This window comes from Brachyhypopomus gauderio, chromosome 8, assembly GCF_052324685.1.
Source record: "Brachyhypopomus gauderio isolate BG-103 chromosome 8, BGAUD_0.2, whole genome shotgun sequence".
Classification (NCBI taxonomy): Eukaryota; Metazoa; Chordata; class Actinopteri; order Gymnotiformes; family Hypopomidae; genus Brachyhypopomus; species Brachyhypopomus gauderio.
The window spans coordinates 25,161,868-25,188,120 of record NC_135218.1 but is presented as its reverse complement, the minus strand read 5'-3'; the positions used below and the strand labels follow the sequence as shown (position 1 = coordinate 25,188,120).

The 26,253-nt window shown below is 40.8% G+C and overlaps 1 protein-coding gene and 1 long non-coding RNA gene across 3 annotated transcripts; both read right to left on the bottom strand.

The window, feature by feature from the left end:
- Positions 1-244: 244 nt before the first annotated feature.
- On the bottom strand, positions 245-2,463 carry LOC143521094 (uncharacterized). The gene is made up of 3 exons (XR_013132643.1): positions 1,217-2,463; positions 1,039-1,128; positions 245-427 (listed from the first exon to the last, which is right to left on the bottom strand). It is a non-coding gene; the product is annotated as an uncharacterized LOC143521094 (long non-coding RNA).
- An 11,550-nt stretch (positions 2,464-14,013) lies between these two features.
- LOC143522114 (membrane-spanning 4-domains subfamily A member 8-like) lies at positions 14,014-25,064 on the bottom strand. 2 transcript variants are annotated; one of them, XM_077015841.1, is made up of 9 exons: positions 24,901-25,064; positions 24,687-24,789; positions 22,388-22,568; positions 17,604-17,714; positions 17,452-17,508; positions 16,962-17,081; positions 16,661-16,771; positions 16,424-16,504; positions 14,014-15,910 (listed from the first exon to the last, which is right to left on the bottom strand). In XM_077015841.1, the coding sequence occupies exons 3-9, from the start codon at positions 22,541-22,543 to the stop codon at positions 15,818-15,820; spliced, it is 729 nt and encodes a 242-aa protein (XP_076871956.1). In that variant the 5' UTR covers positions 22,544-22,568; positions 24,687-24,789; positions 24,901-25,064; the 3' UTR covers positions 14,014-15,817. The 2 variants fall into 2 exon arrangements, with proteins under 2 accessions (XP_076871956.1, XP_076871955.1); XM_077015840.1 differs by lacking the exon at positions 24,687-24,789 and having other exon boundaries at positions 24,901-25,057.
- Between the last annotated feature and the right edge of the window lie 1,189 nt (positions 25,065-26,253).

Sequence of the window (26,253 nt, the reverse complement as noted above, 5' to 3'; positions counted from 1 at the left end):
ATTCAAGGAGTTATCGTGGCTCTTTCGATGTGTTTATCGTGAAACTTCACATCGCGATAACGATAAAAATACGATTCATCGTGCAGCCCTAGTATGAATGAATCAGAGGAGAGTGTGGATTCAAACACAGTTAAGTTTATTACACCAAGCAGTATACATGCAAGTGGAACAGGTCAAGGGTAAGAAACCGCTCTATTTACATTAATGACGTGAAATGATAAATACATCAATTTATCACAAAGGATTATCTGCACTGACATATGACCATCATAAAATATTGTACAAAGGCAGACAGAAGAGAAGAGAGGATTCAGGTTCAGAATGAAGTCTTCTCTAGTTCTGTTAGTGTTGCTAGAGCTGCTCTCCATGCAGGATGGACGTTCCGAGTGATGATTATGCATCCAATGAGAAGCTGACCACTCTACACCTTCAACAGGAAGATGGAGAGAACATCAAGAACCAAGATCACAGGTCATGCGAACCCCCAGGGAACAGGGGACTCGCGGGGTTTTTGTACAAGATGAACCCAGGGGCAAAACCCAAAAGAGAAAATGGCAAACTGAGACCTCCGCCACTAAGCAGGAAACGCAAAAAAAGGAAAACTGAGAAACAACTCCGAAAATGAAAACAGAAGAGAATACGGAACGACCTCGACACAAGACCAGGTAAGTGAAAACAACAAAAAACACGGAGGAGACAGAACTCTACGTGTCAAAAAGGGAGCGCAAACGAACAAAGAAAATACAAGCCAGAGAAATCGACTGGCAGAAAAACAAAACACACACGGGAAAACCACCCAAAATGTGTCGATGATCAAAAATGAGCACGAACAAACAAACTAAGTATAAGCCAGGGAAATTTGACACAAAAACTTCAAAGTTTAAACACTGCCAACAACTATCCTAAACATTGCCAACTAGGGTTACTTGTTGGTTAAAATGCTTAGAATGGAAGTACTTTTGAAGATAGTGATTAACTAGTCAGCTGAATTCTGAATGAATGCACCCATTATCTTAATGCATAAATATATTTTCTTACATCACACATCCTGTTTATGTCAGAGGTGTCTTCTGACAAGAACAGTGGAAGACCAAGCAGGGCAGCCGTTCTTCTGTTCTGATTTGTGTCCTACATACAAAGAGAGACTGAGTAAATACAGTAATTAAACAAGATTCTTTAATGTAGTACATATTGTTAAGTACATTTTCATACGTACCTCCTTATTAAGGCACTGCATAACACTGCTAAGAGTCAACCTCCTGTTTGATGAGACAGCTGCTTTATAGAATTCCAAAAGACTTGACATCAAGGCATCCAGTCCATCCAGGAATGACTGGAGCAGGTCAGCAGTGACTATTCTACAGAACTCTGCCTTTATCTCAAACAGACGTATAAGACAGTAAACATGGGGTGATAAGAGTGTAAAAGTCTAGTAGAGTGTAAAGCAATAGCAAATGAAAATCTTACATATGAATTTACATATTAAAATTATATGTGATCTTTTAATATTAACCAACAGATAATTTCTTTGTTCATCATCCTGTGGATGTATACTTACCTGTCTCTCATTAAACAATGCAGGCCATCTGTCCATAAGTTCAGAGATGAGTGGCTCATATTTCCTTTCTTCTCTGAGAAAATGTTGCCATCATCAGTTCATCCAGGAGCTGCAAGTCCAGATCACGCTTCTGCACCTCTAGAAGCATGGTCTTCCGTTTTTCCTCTGATATATCTGCACTTTGACCTTCAGGTGGATCTGGCAAGAAGTGAATCTCTCCCTTCTTTGACTTCTTGATTGCCTTGTGGTTGGTCTGCCCCTTCTTTCTCTTATTTACAAGAACCTCAGGGCATCCAGCTGCCATCAGTCTCTGACAGTAATTGCTCATTTTGAATTTCAAGCTGAATACCCAGCAATACCTTTGACAGAACCCGGCTCTCTGAGACTAGGGTGCTTTTCTACAAGAGCTGTGGCTACACTTTCATAGTGGTCTTTTCTTGGATAAGGAGTGATTTTGGAGATCATGTCAGCTAGTTTGTCAAGTATTTCACTCTTAACACTCTTGGAGATGGCCATCACTGTGCCATCTTTGGCACAGGCATCATTTGCTGCACTGAGCTGAAGTTCAACATCATGGGAGGAATCAGGAAAAAGGGTCAGGCCATTCCACTGAGGAAGCACTACTTGGGGAACTCAAGCTTGCAGTATCTAGTGTTGAGTCAGATACAGAACCAGAAAAAGTGAACAAAATTTTCAGTGTTGCTCGATCATTTGGTAGATCTTTGATATCCGTCAAATTGCAGAGCTCATTTCCAAAGTCTGGATCTTCAAACTGTAAAATGAAGTTTCCTCGCAAGCCCATATTTGTACACAGTGGTTCACATAGGTCCTTTACCGAGTCTGGTACACTCTCTAGGGTGACACGCCTGATCTCTTGAGGTGAAACAATGACTCGAAGAAGCATCATGGAGGCACCAACAGCTATAACAGTGTGACACAAAAGAAGAAAAAGTTGAAAACATCTGAAAACAGCATAAAATTAAACTATCATGAGTGAAGTGCATGGTCTTTAGTAAATATGGTGTATGATTGTATTAGGCCACCTGTGAGTTAAAACACACAAAATTAATAATAATAAAAAGCAAGGATCTTTTTTCTGTACCTTACTGTATTATAAATGTCCTTGGAGTGACGAGCACCTTTCCATCAACAAGGTATGCAGCAAGGGGGGTGTAGTCGTTCAGCTGGTCAGGATCAACAACCACAGTTACTGCAGGAACTTTGATGTTGAGCTGGTGACACGTTAGATGCTCAACAAAGCCAGCTTCAAACATTTCAACAATGAAAAATATGTGGCCATCCACTAAACAGATCTCAAGCACTCTCCCAAAATCTGGTATTCCGCTTGTGTAGCCAACAGAGAGCACCATTCCTTTGGACTATTTTGTCCCACTTAAATAAGCTGTTGAGGTGAGTGAAACAGAGTGCAGGGCTTTAAACTTGTTTGAAATAGCCACGCTGATTGTAGCATCCAAGATGTTCACAGGTACAACAGATACTCGTCCCGTTTCGATGCTTGGTTTAAAAAGAGTTGGCATCTCCAAATAATATGCTAACATTAGTTGATGTCTTGTAGCCAAAGTGTGAAGAATATTTTTGAAGTTACCAGAATCACGAACCACCTTTTTAAAGAAACAGTGTTTAGCCTCAAATCTCATTGTCCAAAATTCAATTAAGGGACCAAATTGTTTTATTAGCATAAGGTAATGTTCCAAATAATGATGTTTAGGGTGCAATTTAGTACAAGGAAAAACTTCTAAAAGCAACTGTTGGTGGTCAGAAATTTTGAAGGTAGCACAGGGTTTCTGTTGTGAACGAGGGGCTGCTTAACAACTCAACAATGTCTTTCAATTCAAGAATTAAATGCCAAGCCTTTTCACTTTCTGGAATGAGATGACCAACTAACAGTGGAAGAAATCTCAAAAGTGTCCAATTCTCATGTCCATTGCCACTTATTGTTCCATTTTTTTGAAAGTTTGTTTGTTTTGTCTGAGGTCTGTTAGTTTTGTCACAGAACTGAAAGGGGAATGTTGTTATTCTGCAATTAAGATCATTCAATGTAAAATACCTCTTTGAAATCAGATGCGAGAGGCATATACAGAGTTCCACAGGTACAATTCCTTCTAATGCATCATGAAGAAAATCAGGTGGAAATCCTTTTGTAGCATGAAAGTGTGCCAGTCTGTTTAAAGGACAGTCCTTCTTCACTCAATCAAAAGAAGTCAGATCACTTTGTTTAAGCACCTTAACAGCTTCATCAAATGATTCTGGTGTTCTCAAGGTAAAAGCCCCACTTCTAACATCATAATGCTGAATATCAGCACGATTTGCCAAACAAAATCGGCACAACTTATCAACATTGAAAGACTCTTGAAATCCAGCAAGCGAGTGTGCCCCCAGATTATCGGCAGATATGTACAAAACAGTCCCTTTGACATGAGAGCCAACACTTTGAACAAACACACCTTCTCTCTCAAGGAGCTTAAGATCCCTAATTAAGGGCTCTAAAACCTTGCTGTAACCATATTGTTTCATGTGTATGTTTTTGCACAATACAGCTAGATAAATTGATGATAATGTTGAGCGTAGTCTAATAGGTAAATTTGCAATCACCCAATATATAGCACAAATTTGTGCTTTTTTGAAGTACCTAATGGATTACAAAGCTCAAAATCATCAATATATAGTCCAAGAGATACACCTAATTCCTCAGAGAGAATTCTGTTTTCTTTAAAGTATTCTCCATCTTTAACTGAACAGTAATTGCCTTCTTGTTCACTGGATCTCCCAAGTGCCTTATTTATCTAATTTCTTTCCAACAGTTTACTGAGCAAATCTAAAATAGGAACATAAACAAAAGTGTGCTTTTTTTCCTGTACATTTAACACATACTCGACTGGTTCAATAACAGTAAAATTCTTCCTATAAAATGTTTGTCTTTTGCACTCTGTGCCAAGAGGACCCTGCCTTGAAAGCAATTTTAAGGGGTTCAAAGTTTGTAATTGTTCAGTCAATGATGCTACAACAGAGGTGTCAGCTATGCAATTACTGTCTCTCAAAACGTTATGTACAACAGTTTTAATATTTTGTTGGGAAAATTCTCCAATATCAAATAATTCATCAATAATTTCTTGTATTGCTGAATTTGATACATGCAAAAGTGCTTGCATGCGAAGAAATAAACTTCCCAACTGATGCTTAATTACCTTTCCATTTTCAAGTCCATTCTCAATCTCTGCTGCAGAATCAAATGCAGTGTCAGTGTCGGAAACAAAATCCTCTTCTATTAAAAGCACAGAATGAATATTCTATGCCAATAGCTCCAGTATGACATTTTCTAAGGTGGAGAACTTATGATTACGACTTCTATGTGCAGTAAAAGTCGACAGCACACTAGACTTAAAAGAACACCCTGCAAACGGACAACTAACAACTTCTCTGTTTCTCAAATGAGTCTTCAGATGAGTGAAGTATTTGTTAATGTTGCTAGGCTCTGAGAATTTACACAAATCACAGGATAATTTGGCTAGTTCACCGGTTAGCTAAACTACGACGGTTAAAATAGATGGTAAAAAACGGAAATGTTATACTGTTCCAGACAAGACATGACAATTAAAACAGTTAAAGACAGCTGCCTATAGTGTCATTGAGCAGTAGTTAAAGTAACCCCGCCCGCACACAGCGAGCAACTAGCTTAGCAAACGGACCGTTTGCTCAGCTAGTTGCTCGCTGTGTGCGGGGGGGCTTAAGACACATTCTCAGGCTGATAATACAAAGGGTTCAAAAATTCTCTCCTCTTTGAATATTAAAAATCATCGGTTCATTTTCATGTCGGGTCTGAAATAGATTAAAACGTTTCCGTTGAAAAACTACCTCACCTTAGAGAGAACCGTCTATAACCCGAGCTCCTTTAAGGAAAAACAAGCGGGAATCCAATTTGTTCGCCTTCTGGAACTTTCCACAGTACTTTATCCGCCTCTAATTGTAGTCCGTAGTGAGGGGTGTCCCTCCGCCACTGGAAGAAGTCCACTATTGTTTTCAACAGTGTAAACGTTGTGATTACCTCTGTCGCAAATAAATAAAAAACATACATAACTGTAAAGGGAAGTTGAAATTGGTTAATCAAACAGATTACATTTATGAGTTTGGTGCCTCATTAAACGCAGCACCGCACCATTTAACGTGGAAAGGAAAATTAAAACAAGGCACTGGCGACTAATAAACAAAATTTTTAAAAGCAGATACTGTATCTGATGTATTAAAGGCTATCAGGCTGATAAACAGCACGAATTAACCAGTTTTCATTTCTAATTTTTAATAGATTTATTTTATCATGTCACAACTAATACAGACTTGTCTGTGGTAAAACTCCCTCACCTCAGAACGAACCGTACAGATGTCTGTCTTTGGTAATGTGTTGACTATAGGGCAGAAAAGACCAACAATCACTCTGCCTCTAATTGTAGTCCGTAATCAGTTAAATATTTCGCTAGAATATTAGGCCTTTGGCTTAACTGCAGTGAAAAGCTGTATCATACTTATTGTTTTGTCCAGCTCCAAAATGGCGCCAATCCCCCCTCTCCACACACCGTATTATCAGCATTGCTCCACCTCCACCCTCCTTTTTTAATGATTAACTTATAAACGTCAGTTAAATGAACTTTAACAACCCAGACAAAACTCTCAAATAGTCAAGACAATGGATTACCGTAAGTTTAATTTTGGAAAACTTATAAACCTGAGTTCATTATTTAAAACTGGTTATGGCATGTGAAGTTCAAGAGAGTGTACAGTGTACTGTTGTGCAACCTGCTTGGGAAGTAAATTCCCTCCAATGGTTAGGAAGAATGCACTTGTTCCCATGTATGGTAGAATAGATTACATATATGTTAGACTAGCCTCATTGAGCCCACCCTGTTGCTTGCACGCACAGGGCTGGTCTGTGTATGTATAAATAAGAGGAGCGCCCTCTTATCTTTGAACATTTGGGGTACAGCTTGCCTGTGTGAATAAACTTCTCTGCTTGCAAGAGTAGTTTGTTCCTTCATTTGTTCTGGGAGATCTCTCAGCCACACACTTCTCTGCAGAGTGTTACCATCCATTAAGAATTAGTACTGGTGTTCCTCCATGACCCTCTGCTCATTGCTGAACACAAGAAAAGGGCTTTCTACTGAGAAACAAAACTTTTACAAACACAGAGGAAAATCACTCAACGTGTCGGTGATTAAAAGGGAGCACAAACGAACAAAACAAAATAAAAGCCAGGGAAGGGAGCTGGCCGCAAACAAAAGCACAAAAAAAAAAAAAAAAATAGAGAAAGAACAGCGTGGGGGAAAACTTGAGAAAGGCCAGTAAGGGCACAGGAGAAGAGACTTCGAAAAACAGAATAGAGAAAGTAAGAAAACGAACACTCAGTAACTGGGATACTGGCTGGCTGCAAGAGCGAGAGGCTACAAACAACTCAGCAGTGAGGCACTGCAACCGTGCACATTATATAGGAGAAGGCACAGCTGCAGGTCCTCACCCACGAGAATCATCTCGCGGGTTCCCTCCAGTGGCGACAGGAGGGATGGTCCTGTACCCAGCCCTGACATCACACTGAGGAACAGACACCTGACTCTGCTGCTGCAGGAACATCTTCCAACAAATCTGTCAGGCTGACATCCTCACTGACATCCTTTTATTTTATTTTAGGAGTAGTAGACCTGAGAATGTTGGTTGGTTTTAAATATTTCATGTTTAATGTTTCATTTGTAATTATGGGTGCATGATCCCAATTACATACAACATGCTACCATGCAGTGCTGTTACTTTTTGTAGTGTTCTATTGGAGGCTTTTATTTGCAAAAAGTTCCCCAGCTTGCCTGTCAGGAACATGCTGAAAATGTAATCTTAAGGATTACTAATAAAGGAAATCTGATTACTTGATTAGACTTTTCAGATCTTTGAGCTCAGTTTTTGCTACTGCTGTGCTATTCTCATACACATCAACTAAATAAAATATATTTTATTTTTAATATAAAGTAACATGAGTTTAACAAGGAAGTACATGGTCAACTTATTATTAATGAAAAACATATTTAGAAATTTTTGCTACAGTACATGTGATGAGTTATTGATGGGTAGGGTTTGATATGTCATATACTGACTTGATGTCTTCAAATTATTTTAAATAAAATATTTGTAACATAACCCCTATTACATGTACCATGTTACCGCCCAGTGTTGTTATTGTTATTAAGTGTTTTGATTTATTAGCGTTTTAGGCATGAAGGTGGCTTTCTCCGCCTCATTACTAGGGTCAGGTGCAAAGACCTTGGGTCCTTTCAATGCTAGAATGACTCTGATATGCAAACATGTTATCACAAATATCAGCAATGCGTAAAACCCAAATACAGGTACTAATCAACTTTACATTATCATACCACTACACAATTCATTATAGAATAAACAAAGCTAAATGCTTTATCCTCACCTATATACCAATACAAAAATGCCAAACACATTTCTTTGGTTTTAAATAATACTTAGTTCATTTATATTGTTATTTTTATTGTAGATTGAGTTTTATTATTGTTGTAATTTTCCTTATTGTGTATATATATATATATATATATATATATATATATATGTATATATATATATATATATATATATATATATATATAATATACATTGTGTATTTCACAGCACCCGTGAAAGGCGTCTACAAGATTGAGATGTATAGTTTTGCTCATGCTAATGAAAAACACCCTGTGTGCACATCTTTAATGGAGAACGGACAGCAGATTCTCTCTGCATATTGTCACCAAGTTGGTCTGTATGACATCAGCTCCTCCAATGGGACACACCTGGAAGCAGGAGACCAGGTGTATGTGCAGTTATGGGAGTACAAAGTCATATATGATCATTTAAATTGTCATAGCACCTTCACTGGGCACCTGCATTTCATGGAATAAATAACAGAGTAAATTTTTGCATTCATATGTGTAAAACATTAACAATGTGTGTCGGTGCCACCCTAATGTGTGTTGTTACATTTGTCATGTGGTTCTCGGGTTCTTCACGTTTTTCTTATATTTGTAAAATTTATGCAGGATCCCAAAGGAAAAAAACATTTATCTCCACTGCCATAATTGATTTCCATGCTGTTAATATATATAGTCTGTGTAATGCTGCTTGCGGAGCGAGAGAACGGACACAATTGCTGAGAAGAGTGAGATTTATTCAAGGGAATACCATACTCATCGTCAGATAACCAGTCCGGGTTCAACACGGGAGGGCAGTCCGAAAAACAGGCGTACACGGGCATAACAAAACAGAAACAACGAGCAACGAGCAAAGAATAAAAAAACCAGGAAACACACTACGGGCAATGGAAACATCCAAACATCCAAAACAACCCACAAGGGACATTCAGGGACTATATATACACAGAACTTAAAACAAGGAACAGGTGATGGCAATGACACGGGGCGTGGTAACAAACAAGGAATCACAGAGACAAACGAGCAGGGCGGGATAAACAGGCAAGGAACACAGAAACGAGGGAACCCGGAGTGACAGCTAAGGGAGGGGGCGAGGCCATACGTGACAGTCTGCAAAAAAAAAAAACAATAGCATTATTGTCTAATATTTACATTTAATTTTTTTAAGTAAGGACCAACTTATTTACGTAAGGAAAAAACTGTGAGAAATGTGCAGGAACTGTAAACACTGACCTGATGAGAAATAATGACAGTTCAAATTTATTTTCCAGTTTATATATACATCTACATCATTATATTAGTAAATGTAAATATTTTTACCAGATAAATGTTTCATGTGTTTATAGACATGAAATCGACCTTTTCGGCTACTTTTGTTTTCAGCTGAGAGTCAAAGGAGTTCTTCACCAGACAGCATATTCACCCGTTAGAAACAATGACAAATGAATTCAGTGACTAATGGTAAAACTAACAGACACAGGAGCAGTAACAGACGTTGGTGTGAAAATAGACGGAACAAGAGGTTGGACTGGAAGAGGGTCAAGAGAAACCCGAGACATGGGAACAGAACATGGAGCAGGAAACACAAGAGACACAGCAGAGAATGGAGCACAGGAACAGACAGGTCAGCAGATGCTGGAGGGACAGGCACAGTGCTAAGAGACAAAACCGGAGGTCATCGAAACAGGCCTGGATACGGGAGACTGGGGAAAATGTGAGCTGAAGGGAACAGTACACTAGGGAATAAAACTGGAGCCAAAAGATTATTTTTGGCAATACTTACAAGACAAAAGACAATAGTTCCATGGCAACAGACAAGGGCACTGGAACAAGTCTGAACGGGTATGGAAACAACTACACCAGACATGGGACAGGAACAGGCAAAGAGACAGAGTCAGGTACAGAGACAATAACAGGGACCAAAGAGACAGAGTTAGGTACAGAGACAATAACAGGGACCAAAGAGACAGAGTTAGGTACAGAGACAATAACAGGGACCAAAGAGACAGAGTTAGGTACAGAGACAATAACAGGGACCAAAGAGACAGAGTTAGGTACAGAGACAATAACAGGGACCAAAGAGACAGAGTTAGGTACAGAGACAATAACAGGGACCAAAGAGACAGAGTTAGGTGCAGAGACAATAACAGGGACCAAAGAGACAGAGTTAGGTACAGAGACAATAACAGGGACCAAAGAGACAGAGTTAGGTACAGAGACAATAACAGGGACCAAAGCAAAGCTTTGTGAGCTTTGTGAAGAACCTATCAGAAATAAGCTTTTCTGTAGCATACAGATCACCTCAGAAAAGTTCTGTTACGGGACAACGACCTGAGTCTATGTACGGCCATTTCACTATCTCAGATTCACGAAATGAAGGAAGAGGCTTGCACTACCTTACAGATAAATCACAATGCAGTCGAAATGAAAGTGGACACTGGTGCTAAGTGTAATGTCATATCTGTGAAGACTTTTTGAAATAGTGAAAAGAGATGAACAAATAAAGCCATGCAGTAAACCGTCTAACCGTATGGTGGTAGTAAGACTCAGACTCTAGGATTTGTTGTTTATGCTGCCATCTATGGGCAAAATGCTATAATCTACCCTTCATCATCAGCGAGAATGTACTGCCATTGCCATTAGACTCACTGCGTCACTACAGACGGGACTCATGTCTTTCAGCAAAGAAGTCCACCAAATGAGCAGTTCCACAGTTCAAGATTTCACTCAGCAAATCAAAGGTGAATATAGCAACCTTCTTATAGATGAGCTTTAGAAGCTACCAGTCACATATTCAAAGACACTTGACCCGATGGTGAGATCTGTTGTTCGACCCACACACTGTGTTCTTATCGCAATGAAAGACAAAGTCAAATCTGAACTGGACAGAATGCAAGAATTAGGTGTCATCATGCCAATCTCAGAACCCACTGACTGAGAAACCTTTATGGTTGCTAACAAAAAAGTACAAAAAGGAAATCAGAACTTGCATCAATCCTAAAGACTTAAATACAGCTCTGAAAAAAAAAACACATCACCCAATGTGCACAGAGGGTGAGGTTGCATCAAAAATGTCTAATGTTGCAGTTTTCTCAGTCCTAGATGCATTAGTAAACTGAATGTCACTTCTCAGTCCACAGAGCACCTCACACTCTCATAACAGATAATGGATGACGAGTCAGATAGGATGGGATGGGACTTCACCCATGCAGCCCTGAGTATCCCCAATCTAGCGGATTAGCAAAAAGAGCTGTCCGTAGTACTAAAAACATCATGGAGAAATCTCACATTGACAAAAACAATGTCTTTCTCAACCTGCTCAACTACCACTAATTTCAAGACAGACATTCTGTGTCCAAAAGACTGCTTGAGCCCAAGATGTGCAAGTCTGAGGAACAACATATCAATATATCAATAAAACATATCAATAAAAGGCTCACAAAAGATTTACTAAACATAGGTCTGACAAAACTATCTGTCTTCTCTCACCTCTACCAGAAGGACAGATAGTCAGGCTTCAAACACCCAAAGGATATGACCGCATAGGAATCATGACTGAAACAAGCAAGGAATCCAGATATGATCTAATCAGTAGGATAATCATACAGGAGGGACAGAAAACATATCTAACCTGTTGCTCCAACTCAGTTTGGTCCACAAGACACTTGTCAGGACAATAGACATGACCCAGCAAGGTGTGTTACACTCACTGGATGTACATACACAGAACAGAACATGGATTCTGAGCACCGCATAGCCCAGGTTACAGTTCCTGACAAATCTTCAAAGGTGAATCTTTAAAGATCCTGTTTAGGTTGTATCAGTAAACTTAATCCTATAGCAATATATTGACCTCATTTATTGAGTATTGACCTCACACAGATATCATCTGTGTCAGGGCTGACTCCAGTGCGGTTCCTCCCCACAGGTCTGTTCCAGGCGGGGCCCTCCCAATCAGCAGTGATCTGCTGCAGTTGTTTTCCTCCCTACTTTAGGGAGAGAGCTGTAGAAAGTCACTGCTGAGTCTGTTGCTGTTCTACGGCTTTAGTTGTCTGCTTTTTAGTTCGGGCCGGCACTTGGGTCCATGCCGCTCTCTTTAAATCACACAGTGGTTTCTTTACTGAACACACCGTGTCACAATCTGCATGCACAGATGTTATGTCTAATGCTTGGACGCCTAGTATGTATGTGCTGAATGTCTCCTGCTGTCCACTCTTTAGTAAACACCAAGTTCTAATTACCCTATAATCCTAGAGATCCCTCCAGAGGAATCCCAGAGAGACTTCTCCAAATCCACAAAACACATGTGGACTGGTTGAGCAAACTCCTATGCACTCTCTAGACTGCAAAAATAAAAACGTTGTCCAATGTTCCACAACCAGGGTGGAACCTGCATTGTTCTCCTTGTAACTGAGATACTATTGACTGGACTCTCTTCTTCTGAATCCCTGTACAGACCTTAGCAAGGACGATGAGGAGTAGGATCCCTAGATAGTTGGAGCACACCCTCCAGGCCCCTTTCTTAAAACGGGGAACCACCACCCCCATTTGCCAATCCAGAGGCACTGCTTCCGATGTCCTCACAATGCAAAGACGTGTCAACTAGCACAGTCCTGCAACATCCAAATCCTCTAGGACCTCAGGGCGGACCTCATCCACCACAGGGCCTTGCTGCCAAGGACTACCCTGGTCACCTCGGTCCGGCGAACTCTCACACCCAGTTCGGCTTCCTCGATGTGTGATGGTGGGATTGAGAAGATCCTTGAAGTATTCCTTCCGCCTAATGACATCCGCAGTGACGGTCCGCAGTTCCCCAGTCTCACAGTGTTGGTTAGGAAAGGCTTTTCCCTCCTAAGTTGCCTGATGGTGTCTCAGAATCTTCTCGGAGCCAACCGAAAGTCACGTTCCATGACCTCACCAAACTGCTGAAAGCAGGTTTAGTCCTGTGTTTTTCTGTGTTGTCTTATTTCGCAAAAACAGGTTTGCTCTTCTGTAAGGACATGTTACTTCATGCGCTCTATGCAGAGGGTAAACAAGGAGTTTCTCTGATTAGTATCTCGCGGTGTCATCGTTTCCCATGCCAAACCATCCAAGAACAGAAAATCCAGCAGGGGAGAATTAGTTTAGACACACTAGGTTAGAGGGTGGGAGCCAAACCCATGTATTTTTCCGTTTGCCTGAATTTCAGTTAAAGCATATAAGCAGTTTTGTTGTGGGGATGGTCCCATGGTCTTTGTTTAAAAGGAAGCCAGTTTTGTTTTGTTTTTTCCTTGGGCTCCATCCTTTGTTCCCCAGTTTGGGTTTTCTTCGTTTTGTGAGCTAGAATATTATTATATTGTGATTTTTTTTTATTTAATCATGTAGTTATGTTTATTCGGTACGTGTTTACGTCCTGAGTAGTAGTAAATAGTTTGCGTGGTGTACATAAACTTGTAAATAGTTGCAGTTTGTCTTTGGCGTCACGTTTCTTCATCCACACTGCGCATTCTCCACATAACTAACCATCAATTACACACTACCTCCCTTACCTTCAGGGATTACAGCCACGTCACGCACAAACAACCTTGGAGGCACCGTACGTGGACCACTCGCACTCAATGTCTCTGGCCTCCTTCGGGATGCAGTCAAAGTTCTGCCAGATGTGAGAGTTACACACTGATGTGACAAATCGAAAACAATGCTACTGTGTGTTTTTGAGTGTACACTGTGTAGTCTCCCGTGAAGATGTATCATAGTACTCACATATACATTATATTATAAAGTTATTTATGCATATTAAGCACATTTACATCATGAAGTGAAGTACAATTACAACGGGAAGGTTTATTTTGGATTTGCATAAACACTACAACGACATGTATGTACTGTAAACACATGGATAACAAACTGCACAAAAAAAAATGAAATTGTGGTTGAAATTCTGTAAACCCAAAATGGTAAGCATAATAAAAGTCAGAAGCAGTTGGGTAAGGTAATAAAGTAAAATGAATTTATTAAGCAAGTATGGATTAATTCCAGAGATCCCTGTTACAAACACACAAAGCATCTGCCACAGAGAGCTAATTCCCCCCTGGGAACGCTCATCTTTTATACTTTAATTCATAAGCACACACGCTGTTCACGGGGTGAACATGAGATGATTAAAGCATATGATTGGATAATCTTGGCATGACTCACACATGATTTGACAAATTTATATTGGCCTTTCCCCTCATGCCCCATCCACGCTTGGTGATCTCACAATGGTCTGATAGCCGACGTGGCCACTTCCAAGTTGAGACTAGGAGACCAGCTGGCGTCTCCAGCGAGGTCAGTTTAGGAACATCGAATTCCGGGAATGGGCCGAGGACGTCCAGGGGAAAGACAATACAATTCTAAGGCCTACTGAGCCATACCAGACACTGAATGGCTTCAGTGCCCTACTTACATGATTAACACATATATATAGGTAAAAAGCACTAGCGTATACATCTATCATGTGACTATTGTGTTTAACATACTACTAAGTAGTAAGTAGTAGTAATACTACTAAAGCATAGCATCAAGGAAAATTTTAGATTTTCCACCACACAAAAAAGAAAACAGGCTTGTAACTCCACCATACAACATTAGGGTGCATCTTGTCTCACTTTTGGGTCTTGATACAAGATCTCCTCAACCTCACAGTCCTCTTTGGCAAGACAGTGGGGGAAGGACCTTGTTGAGTGACGTCTCCACACCTTCTCATGCTCCCTCATCAACCAAAAAGTCCATCCAAAAGTCACAGCAGAAATCGAGACTCATGAGACCAGACAACGTTTTTCCAATTTTCTATTGTCCAATTTTGGTGAGCAAATTGTAAACCAAATCTCTGTAAACCATAGAGATGATTGTGCATGAAAATTCCAGTAGATCAGCAGTTTCTGAAATATTCGGACCAGCCCGTCTGGCACCAACAACGATGCAACGTTCAAAGTCACTTAAATCACCTTTCATCCCAATTCTGATTCTCAGTTTCAAGCAGATCGTCTTGGCCATGTCTACATGACTAAATGCATTGAGTTGCTGCCATGTAATTGGCTGATTCGACATTTGCATTAATGAGCAGTTGGACGGGTGTACCTAATAAAGTGGCCTGTGTGTGTGTATGTATTGTTTGGAGAAAGGATAATCTGTGCTCTCTTTGGGTGTTTTGGTTGAACTTTTTGTTTTGGTCTGTAGTTAGGTAAGATTCATGTATTTTCTTTTTGTATGTGTCTGTAAGGAAAGGAAGGAGTTTTTTCTTTTGTTCTTTTGGAGCTGCTGATCTCCAATGCCACAACCCCAGTTGCTGTTTATAATACAATAAATCTTGCTTTGTATTCATTCTATAATCCCTTTTCTGCTGTTACTCCTTATTTTCATGTTTCTCCCGCTTAAACTGAGGGACGTAACACAGCACTGTGTATATATAAATATATAGGTAGTCAATTGATTAGTTATAGACTGCTTTGATGAGTGATAATTATGGCTGTTGGGTTTATAAAAAGAAAACAATATTAAAATTGTTATTTAAGCATCTAAGGCATGTGAGGCAGTGTGGTTGACAAGGTCACCAAACTGTCTAAACCTTCTTCTGTATGCAGAATCCAAGTTCTGGAATCTAAATTGTATTACCAAGATATTTGAATATGCGCATTAGGATATATGAATATGCATTAGTATATATTAATGTGTGTATGGATGTCCATGTATGTGTCAAGATGTAGCACTGTTGGTGGGGGTTCCATCCCATAATGTATACAGTATATTTTCAGCTAACTTGTTGGTCTTTCATCTCATTATATGGTGGAGGATTTTCTGCAGGTGGAGAATTCACTATGGTGCTGCTGATGGCAAATGGTCCCTGTAAAATAAAGAGTATTTGTAAACATCTTTCTCTGCACTGAAATTAAAGTCTAGATAAAGGAAAACATATGAGGCATAGTATCAGATTATGGTAAATTATGGTAATGCTGAACCTCTAGTCAGGTAGGTAATCAGTTATAAGGCTAACAGTTGAGATTCTGATATTGTACAGAGAAGTTTATAGAAATTTATTTTATACTCTAAAATAAGGATTAAGGACTACTGGTTTTAAGATGAATTGTCCACCTGGGAACTTTATATTTCAAACACTTTAACCAGTATCACCCTGAAAAATCTTATACACATATGTACTGTATATGCATAATATATATTAAATCTAAATTTGATATAATTAATACATATTTATATCATATATATTTGCTGCGCCTACTGCAATACTTGTTTGTCATGTGCCCACTACATCTAAAAGTGCTCAAAAGCAAATGTGTCACAGTGATGTAGTAGTAGTTGTAGCCTGTAGTATTTAGCACACGCTGCAGGATTTTCTTACCTGTTGGCTTTGAGCAATAGGGAAGGGATTGACCAATGGATGACATTCCTCTGGGTTTGGAACCACTGTGACAATATTCACCTGAGGCACAGAAAAATACAGAGAGCTTCACTGTTGTATAGTTTATATAGCAGAGTCACTATACAGCCCAATGTGAATGCTTATAGATACAAAATGCAGACAATGTGCCATTATAATGCAATAGCTATTATAAACTATTATCTATGTAATACCCACAGCAGGTTGAGGTTTGCTGGTGGCTTTGCAGGCGAAGGCTGAGACCAAAATGGAGATGATGAACTGAAGCACTTGGAACAGCAGCAGCACACCACATATCCCCATGGTTATCTGCAGAATGTTCACCAGTGCATTACACCTTAATTTATCTGGTAATACTTTCTATTACAGCAAGTCGGAGCAGAAAGGAACTGCTCACTATTACCTTATGGAATATCTTACAATATAAATTGTGATATATATAAAACATGCAGATTTGTCAAACAAAAACTGTTTTGTCAGGTGTGCAACTGTAACCTACAGTTGGGTGGTATCTGGAGTAAGAATAATATCTACTGTAGGACAAATCCAAGGAAAATGTGATGATGGCTATTCCTGCACATATGGTGCTAAACACATTAAGCACCATAGAGGCTTTCACCTAAAACCATAAAAACAAAATCATTACAGTGTAAAGCAAGCTGTTTCACAGGGGCCAACAGACAGTTATCAACAACTTTAGATACTTTTACAGGGGGGGAAATGTAATACAAAATATGACTTAAAAAGTGCATTAAAATTATATTTTGGATGATATTTTACATATTTTGTTCATAGAGCTTATCAAACTTATTACTATTTTTAGGTCTTGTGCTAACTCAGTAGTGTTATTGGCATGGCATATTACTGGTGAAACAGATAATTACTAATTACTGGCTTTCAAATCTTTCAAGTAAAAAAAATAGATTTTAATATTTTAATTCCTGCGAAGAGTGAAATATTCAAAAGCAACCAGTGTTAATTGTTCATACCTCACAGCGATTAAGTTTGTTGCTTGCCACAACAGTGAGTGAGCCAGCAATGATGTACTGGGAGGGAACAAAAAAAGAGAATGAGAATGAGATTGTCGGAAAGTGTTTATAATATTTATTTGTGCTGTATTGAAAATGTGGACAATACTTACACATAAAGAGCCCCAGAAAATGACACCAATGTGGGAACTGATGGTTCCAGTGTTGACTAATAGCACAATACCAAAGAATATGGTCATTATACCAATTATAATTTGGACTGTCTGTGGAGAAAATCATTTTGATGTTATATAAACATTTTTTTATTGTATTATCATACAATGTATTTTGAATCTGTCCGTGTCTCATCATTTAAATTTTTTTTATGTCAAATCATACATAAAACATTCACATAAAACAGCTTGAATTAGTAGTAATTACAATGTTTATGTTACTTATGTTTACTATGTTGGTAAGAAATATTCACACGAGAATTCTATATATAATTTACACAGATTTTTATTTTTGTTTCTACTTTTTATCTTTGCATTTGTTTTCATATTTCCTAACATTCACTCATTTACACTGGGTAAACCTACAAGAATTAACAGTGGATATCTTAGTATACATAACATTTACAAAATGTCATAGTAGGCCGCCCCAGATCCTCTGGGGAGACGCCCACACCCCGACACTCCTCTCACACGTCACTCCCCCGATCACAGTCGCCTGTTTAGTAGTTTAGTTAAGTGCGTAGTCTCTGCACTTAATCAGTCGCTACACTTTGTAAGATCTGCATATATGACTGTCCAGTGCTGCGCAATCCTCTCATGTGGTGTTGATTCCCGGAGCGGAATTTCATGAGGATTGGGAATTACCAGTAGGCGTTCTTCGCCTTCCTCAGTTTTCCTAAGAGCTGCTATTCTAAAGTCTTTATTTTCATAATGGACCAAAACCCCTTTGCAGCTCTAACTCCATCTATACGAAAACCTATTACATTTATTTTTCTTTAACAAAATGTTCAAACAAGTTCTACCTAGCATGCTATGTGTAAAAGTTTGAGTACAAGCACTAAAACTGGGTATCATGCAAACCGGGTGGTGTCAGATTTCCAATAACAAAACTTCCTGGTCCGTGTCACCTGATTGTCTCTAGGGGGATTCGTTCTCATTCTCCCTTCGAGCAGAGGTCCATTTAGAGCAGGCGTACTCAACTAAATTTGTCCGCGGTCCAATTTTGGCAGATACCTGTGCCCTGAGGTCCGGTGCGGCGGGGGTGGCGAACGTAAGTTGTTGAGCGGGCGGGGGGAGGGGGGGGGGGGTAGTGGTAGTAACACCCCTCAAAACAGGGGAATGAACATTTACCTGACCAATTTTAATGTTGCTATATGTTTCAGGTTTGAAAAGTGCTGGAATTTAGGTACTTTAAAATGCTTGAAATTGTAACTACTTGGTTTCACAACAAATAGCTGTCTGACTGAATAGTTCTCTTGTATTAGGTTAACAAATACGAGCCTCTTGTAATTCCAGGACGAAACATGAGAGAACGTGAAGACGTGAAGATGGGGCGTTTTTTAAATAAACAACCAATAAATAATGTGATAAAAAGCGAATTATTTCAAGTATATGTATAAATATTTAACTTAATTATGTTTAACATGCTGGGAAATATTGAAATGGACCTTGAAAGTGACGTACAAGTGCTTTAATTCCACCTTATAAAGGTGTATGAACCCTGAAAACGTGACTTTGTTCATTGCGCTGAAGCGCGGCGAGAAGTTACAAAATTCGAGAGGTGCACGACCTCTCGAACCGACAGCGCGCGAGACACTCGCGCACACGCGGAGCCACAGCGATTACGTCATTTTCGCCGCGCGGACCCTCGCGCCGCTCGCGAAGCGTCAACCAGGCAGGCTTGTTGTTGAGCGGGGTGGCGAACGTAAGTTGTTGAGCGGAGGTGGCAAACGTAACACTCGTGACTGAGTGTTTTTTTCAATAGCCCTGAAATAAATGCTACGGTTTTGTTTTGGTCCGTATCCAGTTAATCAGGAATGAGATTGGGTCCGGACAGGACTGCGTTCGGGTCCGGATCCGGACCGCGGTCCGCCAGTTGAGTACCCCTGATTTAGAGCATGCCATTTCACTACATTTTAGCAGTTTATCCCCCACTTTAATAATTACAAACATTAGTAGATATTTTTGTGATGAGATGACTGTAAACATTTTGAGCCTCACTGTATATTTTCTGATTAACTGGTTTTAAGAAAAACATTATTTACATTATTGCTGTCACGGTGAGGCGGCCCCCTACCGGCCGCCTCTGTCCACAGCGGCTGTGTTGTTGTTGTTTTGTGACGTCGTGTACGCCCCTCAGGTGGGCGGAGCCCGTGATCCGTTCCCACCTGATGGTCGTTTGTCTGTCTATATATGCCTTGTCTTTGTACCAGTTGACCGCTGGTCATTATAATCCTTAATTTGGATCTATTGCACGGGTTTAGGTTTGCACACTTTATATTAAACCATCCTTTTTCCCTGAGACTTGGCGTGATCGCTTCCTTTTTGTTGCTCACACCTGCCCGTCACAGAATGACCAGCCACCCTTCGGAAGCCGCCGAGTCTCTTTTACTTTCTCCTTCGTTCGTGGTCATGTCTCGTGGTAAGTGTTTGTCTGCGTGGTGTTTTGTGTGAAGAGCTTCGCCGTGCTTATGTGTTTTGTGTATGTGTGTAGCACGGCGAGGACCAGGGCAGTCTGCCCTGGGAAAGCTCTTCCTGTACATTGTTTGTCTGTCTGAAGAGTTTCGCCGTGCATTAGTGTTGTGAGGGGCACGGCGAGGACCGGGGCGTCTTCCCCGGGAAACTCTTCATGTTGTGTGAGTGTAAAGTGTGTACGTGTGAACGGGCGTCTGGATCAGTGTGCGTGCTCGTGGTGTTGAATGTTCCATGTTTTGTGTAAAGCGCGAAAGCCGCTCCTCACTGTCGCCTCGCTCCCCGTTGTGTCTTGTGTTTCATGTGGGGAGTGACTGCGAACACGAGCGGCGCGTCGCTATGTGTTTAAACCGAGCGCGCATGTGTGGGTCTCGTCCGTTCGTCTGTACACCGTTTTTGTCTAGTCTTTGCGTGTGTGTTGTTCTTGCGTGCCCGTGATTATGTTGAATGTAATTCCACACATGCTCCTCCCCCTTGAGTGTGTGTTGGGGGTGGACCAGTGAGGGTCCCGTGCCACGGGGAGTGGCACGGAGGGCGTCGCTCCTGAGGGAGGCCCTGACCAGGAACGTGGGGGGTTCTCCTGAGCAGGTGGAGGTCCCCTGCTAAGACGGAGACCCCTCCCCCATTGTAAGGGGGATCAGGGCAGTGCGCGTCTATGTTTTGTGTTGGTGTGTGTGGGTGTGTGTGTGCATTGTGTGTTTTATGTGCAGGTGCTTCTCCCTGGCGGTGGATCGTGGCGTTCCTGGGCCTTGTGGAGGTCTCCACCTGGCAGGAGCCCCCTTATGTTGTGGGGTGACCGGAGCCCGGTCTTAAAGAGCCCCTCCCTAGAGGGTTGGGGCCCCCGGATGTTTGGGGACCATGGGGCTCCGGTCTGAAGAGCTCCTGCACAAGACGGAGACCCTTCCACGGGGTCCTGGAGGTGACGTAGCCACGCCCCAGGGAGGTAACCTGCACACACATACACCCCAGACGGACAAGGAGCCATGGCCCGTCGTCCTCGCACCTGTGGGGCTATGCGGCTTAAGGCCGGTTAGGGCGTGAGGGCCCTGTGACCGACCGGGGCGTGGTTTTGTCTTGTTGACGGCCCAGTCGGTCCAGGGTCCCGCCCGGGGAGGTGAGCTGAGTAATGTTTTATGTGTTTTGTGTTTCAGCTCGTGGACTGCAGGAGGTGTGTCCCTGCCTGTCCTTGCCTTCCTGCCCCTTCGTGTTGTTGTGCAGCCGCTGTGTGCCACACACCCAGTGGAGGGGAGTGCGGCTTGGTGGGGGGGTCTGTCACGGTGAGGCGGCCCCCTACCGGCCGCCTCTGTCCACAGCGGCTGTGTTGTTGTTGTTTTGTGACGTCGTGTACGCCCCTCAGGTGGGCGGAGCCCGTGATCCGTTCCCACCTGATGGTCGTTTGTCTGTCTATATATGCCTTGTCTTTGTACCAGTTGACCGCTGGTCATTATAATCCTTAATTTGGATCTATTGCACGGGTTTAGGTTTGCACACTTTATATTAAACCATCCTTTTTCCCTGAGACTTGGCGTGATCGCTTCCTTTTTGTTGCTCACACCTGCCCGTCACAATTGCACATGAGGTAGATGACCAAAGACTAACATTTTTTATCCCACTGACTTGATTAGGCCTGAACTATCAGGGTTTACCATAGACATTATCTTTGCAAGCACCTGACCCCAATCACTTTAAAAAATCTATGATTTAAAATACCATTTAAATTTAAAATACTATTTCTAAAACAAATTGTCACGGTAGAGCCCCTGAACCCTCCCTCCGACCAGAAAATTGCGACCCGAAAACATGTTGTTTCTCACAGAAACTTGGATTTGATCTAGTGAATATTTAACTCTTAACAAAGCCACCCTGTGGGATACAGTTATGTACATATACTAAGATTGTCAGGCAGGCAATCTTGGTCCCAGTTCTTTTGAATATTAATATAACTAATCCGGCTACAAATAAGAGTGGATTCTCACTAATGTTTACAGACCGCTAGGGCCCTTGTGTCTTGTTGTCAGTGTGTTTATGTGTGTGTGTGTGTGTGTTGGCTTTCTTTGTCAGTCTTTGTGTGTTTCCGTACTGTGTTGATGAATAACAGCGAAACTACAAAGATGCTCTCGACTCGGCATCGTGCTTCAGGCCTCGTGCATTACAGAAATCACATCAATCATTTAAAAAGTGACATCACAATGGGGTTGCCCCCCCCACCCGCACCCCTCCCAATAATCAACAATCATTAACACTGTACTTACTCCTAATGCCTTTGGCTCTGCTTTCAGAAATTTCTGAAGTGGACCAAAACCAGCAACACGTCCTGTTTCAGCTGTTGCCGTTGGTTGGGACATCACATGAGTCACAATGGTGAAGCCATTCCCCGTGTTATGCATTGGTATAGAAGTGCTGGCCATTTTTAATGCAGGTTACACTGTTCACCTATGAAAGACCACACACCACCACATTGTCAGAGGGCCACAAGTGTCAAGCAGGAGAAAGAAAATGTTGCAGTGTCATATATGTAGATCCCATGTAGAAAGCTGCACTGTGATGAAATATATACAAATATAAATCAGTTTTGCAAATATTTAAATCTTACATTTCACCTTCTTGTTCTTTCAGCTAAATAGATGAATGTGTCATTTTTAACATCAACACTACTTCAAATCTGCACCCATCATACTTTAGAGCAGGGGTTCTCAACTGGTCTCAGCCCAGGACCCACTTTTTCTCATTGTCATTAAGTTGCGACCCAGTTTTATACAATACAAATGTTATAACAAATTAAAAGGTTAAACTATTATTAGTAAAAGATTGGTTCACATGCTGGGCTACAGACAAAAAAAATACTCAAGAAGGAAAAACAATCAGACACCAATAACTTTTTTCAGGCTCCATAATAATATACAAACTAATAGGCATTGCAACACTTGCATCAAGTCAGCTGTTATTTAGGATCTCTGTCGTCCAACACGCCTGATGTCTTTCTCTTCCTTGTAATTGTGGTTAAGTTCGTTTCATGTTCGCATATTTGGAATTAGATGTGTTATTTTAAATGTACTACTGTCACCGTCTACAAATTACCTTCACATAGACAAAAGCAGTGGTCGTAAAGGCCCCAGAGCACTGTGTACTCTGTTTTTCTGCAAAAATTGCAATAGTTTTTAAACAATCCTTCATAAGATAAAAACAAGTTGTATACATATTAAGTGCACCCTAAACAACAACAACAAACTCTTGAATGGGTATTTCTAACTCTTACCTCTTTGTGGTGAGAACAGTTTTTTTTCCCCAATAGCTTTTTAACAGTCCATCATAAGACCATAAAACAAGGTCTATTACACAAAGTGCATCCTAAATAACAACATGGTCAGTTTTTGACAAATATTTCAATAGCTTTTAAAATCTCCATAAGAGCATAAAACAAAGTATAGTACATTAAGTGCATCCTAATCAACAATATTGTTTTGTGGACTTATGATGGACCGTTTAAAAACTATTGAAATATTTGACAAAAACTGACCACCACAAATTGGTGCATGGTATAAATACCCATCTTTTAGTTGTAGGTTGTTATTTAGGATGCTCTTAATGTAATACAACTTCTTTGGTGGTCTTAGATGGACCGTTTAAAAGCTATCGAAATTATTGGAAAAGCAAAGTGCATCCGTGTTACGGTCCTTTGTAGACGGTACCTTAGACGTTGCAGTGGTGACAGGAGTATATTTAAAATAACGTTTTTAAAATACATCTATTCCTGACGTAAACAAAGTTTTAGATGTTTGTTTAGGTTGCCAGAAATAAGAATTTTTCATATTTTGGCACTTTTAACTTAAAGCTATTGAAGAAAGATTTCCGAATATGCGAACATGAAACGCACTTTACCAAGTTTCCTAGTATATGAGTGACTTTTGATCCCATTAAAATTAACTTTAAACTATGTACGGTTATAAAGGAGTGTGTCCTCTTATGGTCCGACAGAGATGTAGACTGTGTAAAAAAATCTGATATTTTTGGCTTCGTTATTTTTAACAAGCTAACGCTTAGTGCTAAAGTTTCTGCTCCGCTGCTTCGCGAGTCACGTGATCGGATTCCCGCATTTGTTGAAGGGCAGAGTGAGTGGGAGCTACAGCATATCGATTACCTTTTAACATAAAAACTCAAAGGAAAAGGTGGATATTTTTCCAATGACAAAAAATCCTCACCCATAAAAAATAATTATATTGTATCACCTGTCGCCACTGGCGAGTGAATTAATCATATTACTCGCAAAATAATATTTATGTTCCCGGTTGCGACCATAATCGTAGTCTGGAGCCCTGGCATGTGCCTCTGTCTTGTTTCAAGATAAAAGGCGAGTACAAAATTAGAAGAGTAGCCTCTATTTTTTACAAGCTGTCCACGACCCACCAGTTGAGAATCATTGATCTAGCCCTTTTAGGGTCTCTGGGGGAGGCACTGTTTGGTGCGCTTTGGGGAGAAACAGAAAGTAAAAGTTAAATTACTGACACTCCATTCCTCACAGCTCCATTCCTTGTTATACAAACTAAAACGTACACTAAAGCTTCTCTCCGTTCCTGTTGTCACCACGGAAATATTTTCTGTTTTGTCCCCAGCTCCCCTGATAACAGCCGTAGACCTTTAATGAGACGGTGTCACCCTTTTATGGGGGTGGAGGGTATTATACGATTAACATTACAGTAACAACTACACCAACAAAGTCGAAATATAGTCATTTTCGTTTAATTTACCTCAAGAAATTGAAACATACCTGTGAAATTATTTTGTTCTTCTTCTCGGACTGCAGTTTGGTATCGGTAGCTCTTTCCCCAAATAGTTTAGTTTCTCGCTTTGTTAATCTATAGCTCACAATCCAGACTTCCGAAGAAACTCTTAGAACTTGTTTCCCACAATTGACGCAGATCTTCAGGTAAAGGGGCGTTCTCTGTCTCATATTACAAAATCTGGTGAGTGGATTGGTGGCTGCATCATTTCCTGTAATTGCTGGTTCGTTATATCTGGTTGCCCACATGCCAAAACATGTACCTGTTCATAATATATGTTCTGCTGACAGCTAAGTGGTAACCACCAACTTCCTGCTGACTTTGCTTCCTCATGCCATGTTTAAGAATTCCTTAATGAGTGTAAGGCAGAGAAGGTGCTTAAAGTTTAGTGCACCAGATCAGTAGATAGGCTACATGGGTTAATATCTTCAAATATTGTACTGTAAGGACCACTGTTGGGTTTAAGGAGCTGCAAAAAACTGTAATAGCATACACATGCGCAATAATAATCATCAGCCTTGTTTAATTTACAGTTTTTTGCAGAGGCTAAGGGGTTAACGTGTCTTGTTTGTATTCATGTATTTAACTTTGCGTTTTGTCTAGTGTGGTTGTCAGTTGTTTTGCCATCAGTTCTACTATTGCGTACGTCTGTGTGTTTGTCATGACTAGCCCCGCCCCTGCCTGTCTATCATGAGTTCCTGTAAGCCCTTTCTTTTTATATCTGGTTGTGTCTTCGTCTTGGTTTTTCCTATCTGTGTAGTCACGCCCCTTTTGTTTCAGCTGTTCCGTGTTTGTCTTAAATTAACTTTTGTATTTAGTCTCCTTGGTTCTGGGTTTGAGAGTGGGTCAATGTTTGACTGTTTTAATGTAGGTATGTTAATACATGTTTGGTTGAAATGCTTACCATTGAAATATGCTGTCTCTTTGTGTTACGCCTAACTCCACCCTCCTCCCCTTTTCCCATGTCGTCCGCCCTTGCTCCGCCTTGTTTTCGTGCCTTGCTTTACGTGCCTTGCTTAAGGGCACCTCAGTCATGGCCTCAGGCCTGGGAATCGAGCCCACAACCCTCTGGTCACAAGACCAGTTCCCTACCACAGGACCATGACTAGTTCATGCTCCCAGTTTTAGTGTATTTAGTTTCCCCAGTCCTGTCCTTCGTTGTCAGTGATTGTTTGTAAGTGATTCATGTTGCCTTGCTCGTTTTTTGCTCTCTCTCTGTCTCCTTAATCACGTGTCTACCCTCTGGTTTGCCTATTCCTTTTTGTGTGCCATGTTGTCTGTGTTTTTGCTCCTTGATTCTCTGTGTTTGGCGTTTTTCTCTAGTTTGTCTATGTGTGTCC

Bases quoted from the DNA above. Each gene is read 5' to 3' on its own strand.
- LOC143522114 (XM_077015841.1), bottom strand. From the start codon at position 22,543: ATGGCCAGCACTTCTATACCAATGCATAACACGGGGAATGGCTTCACC. The intron at 17,715-22,387 runs GTAAGTACAGTG...TTTTCTCCACAG, and splicing joins CAGAGCCAAAGGCATTAGGA to ACAGTCCAAATTATAATTGG. The intron at 15,911-16,423 runs GTAAGAAAATCC...TTTATTTTACAG, and splicing joins CTATTGCTCAAAGCCAACAG to GGACCATTTGCCATCAGCAG.